Source organism: Mus caroli, chromosome 16 (assembly GCF_900094665.2).
Source record: "Mus caroli chromosome 16, CAROLI_EIJ_v1.1, whole genome shotgun sequence".
Taxonomy (NCBI): domain Eukaryota; kingdom Metazoa; phylum Chordata; class Mammalia; order Rodentia; family Muridae; genus Mus; species Mus caroli.
In genome coordinates, this window is record NC_034585.1 from 58,774,339 (window position 1) to 58,776,494 (window position 2,156).

General features: G+C 45.8%; 1 protein-coding gene across 3 annotated transcripts in view; it reads right to left on the reverse strand.

Moving 5' to 3' along the window:
• Positions 1–1,841, reverse strand: part of Arl13b (ADP ribosylation factor like GTPase 13B) — a 53,305-nt gene extending 51,464 nt beyond the window's left edge. For 2 of the 3 annotated variants that reach the window (XM_021184841.2, XM_021184840.2), the window contains exon 1: positions 1,488–1,841. In XM_021184841.2, coding sequence (XP_021040500.1) covers positions 1,488–1,546 — 59 coding nt within the window. In that variant the 5' untranslated portion in view covers positions 1,547–1,841. The remainder of the gene's footprint in view (positions 1–1,487) is intronic. The other variant, XM_029470726.1, reaches the window with a different exon arrangement.
• Positions 1,842–2,156: the final 315 nt, after the last annotated feature.

Below are 2,156 nucleotides of genomic sequence, written 5' to 3' on the forward strand. Positions count from 1 at the left end.
AAAAAAAAAAAAAAAAAAAGACAACCCCCTTACAATTCAGATTTCTAAGGCTGAATCTTAATGATGTTTTGCTAGTAAAATCCAGTTACCTCTTGTACTTAAAATTCAATACCTCTTCCCCTACCTAAATGGTTTGTTCTCTAAACAAAGCTCAAAGACCACGCTGTTATTACTGTGAAAAATGACTACTACAAATGATGAATTTAAAACATCTGGTTATTCTCATGTTCCAATACTCTCCTACAAAATCATTCTTTAAAAGCAGAGGAAAGTATGAGAGGGAAAATGTTAAGGCTTTCAAGTCTAAGTAGAAGCTATAAAATCAGCCAAAATACTAGAGCCAATCAGCGCACAGAGTGTGGAACACACCTTCTTACTGGCGATTCTATCACTTACACTTAAAACATTCAAAGCCAGAGTCAATAAGGGGGAGGTGAAGGGCAGGGAGAATGCCAAGTTTTGCTTAAAGCACATTTCTTTCCCAAATATAGGTATGTGTTTTCCTACAAATGTGTGTAGTGTTGCTTTTCAGACGTATTCTTTAAAGAACTGTTCATCTTTGTGACGTATCTGTGAAGGTTGGGATTTAAAAAAAAAAAAAAAAAACACTTCACTAGATTTTTGTCTATGGTCCAATTCCAAGGCCTAAGTAGGAAAAGTCAATAGTTATAAAGAGAAACACACTCTATAGTTTGGGCTTCTGGATTTCAGAAACATCAATTTCCCTGACTCCACCCTAGCACAGTGCCTGTATATGTTTCTTGACAGCATTTAATGAATAAACCACCAAGTAATATGCACTGAACATTCACACATGTACTGATGAAAAAAATGAAACATGAAGCAAGAGACCTTCCAATTAGAAGGTGATACTAGAATGTACATGAAAACTTCAGCTAAATTACAGCTAAGAAAACACTACCTTTCACACACTTTAATTGAGCCCAACACTTCTTAGGCACAGATATTATCCTCATTTAATAAATAAGGAAGACGGGCCAAATACAAGTTGACTCATATAATTAGTAAGGAATAGAGCCAAAAAGTCAAACAAAATAGAGTGTGATTGTGTTCTCGGATGTGTATGAAAGAGATGAGATGGAGAAAGCTACAACGGTGTGTGTGTTTATTAGAAAAACTGTACTTCACAACTCTCTTAGGAAACATCTCCACTACAAAAGACTTTGAAGAAAAGTACAATGGATAATTATGTCCCTCCTTCCCCTCTCCACACAGACATGCTCACACACGCATCTTTCTAAGAAATGTCAAGCAATTCAAAAATACATGTATAAAACTTAGTCAAGCAGACATAAGAGGAGCTAGAAGTCTTGAACTCCCGCTCCAGGGATGGTCCCATCGGGAGGGGCGGTATCCCCCAGACCTGGCCTACTCCTCTCCCGCCTAGGGAAGAGGCGGTGCCCGGCCTGGCCCAGGGGTGTGGTCGTCCCCATCCCTCAGGGCAGCGGGCCTGCGCCCTAGCCTACCTGACAGGCTCCCGCCACCGCTTGAACAAGTTGCAGCAGTTGGCCATCAGACTGAACATCCCAGGTCTCTCCTCCCGCCACCTCCCATCCGAGCCTCGGGAGGAGGGGATGAGCCCCGAGCTCCCCGGCCCAGCTCAGGGGCCACGGCCTCAGGCTCCCCTAGTGTGGACCGGAAAGAGGGCAGGCCGGGAGGGCGGTGACCCGGACAGATCGCGGGGTCCGGCCCCTAACCGAGTCCGCCAGCCGCCCCGGGACAGCCTGAACACAAGCTCAGGAACACCGTAGCGGCGTTAGTAGGACTCCAGAGAAAACCCCCGCGTCGACGTGCTGACGTTCCTGAAGCTCGGAAGACCCGCCCTCGGAACCTCCTACCACACGCTTCTCCAATCAGAGGCTGCAGAACTACGTCCCGGGCTTCTGAGCGGCCGAAGACTCCTTGCTCCCCGCCCCCTGTCAAAGGGCGGAAAGAGGAAGTAGGCGTGGTCTAGAAGAAAAAGGCGGAGCTCCTGGAAGAGGGCTCTGGTAACTAGGCAACCGGAGCGTCTGTAGATAAATCTAGCTTTCCTGGAGAAATCTCACACTAGCCCTGTCTCTATTCAATCAAAATGCATTGCCTGCCAACCTTTCTGTATCCTGTTCATCTCCAGTACCTTAGATGAGACCTAAAGA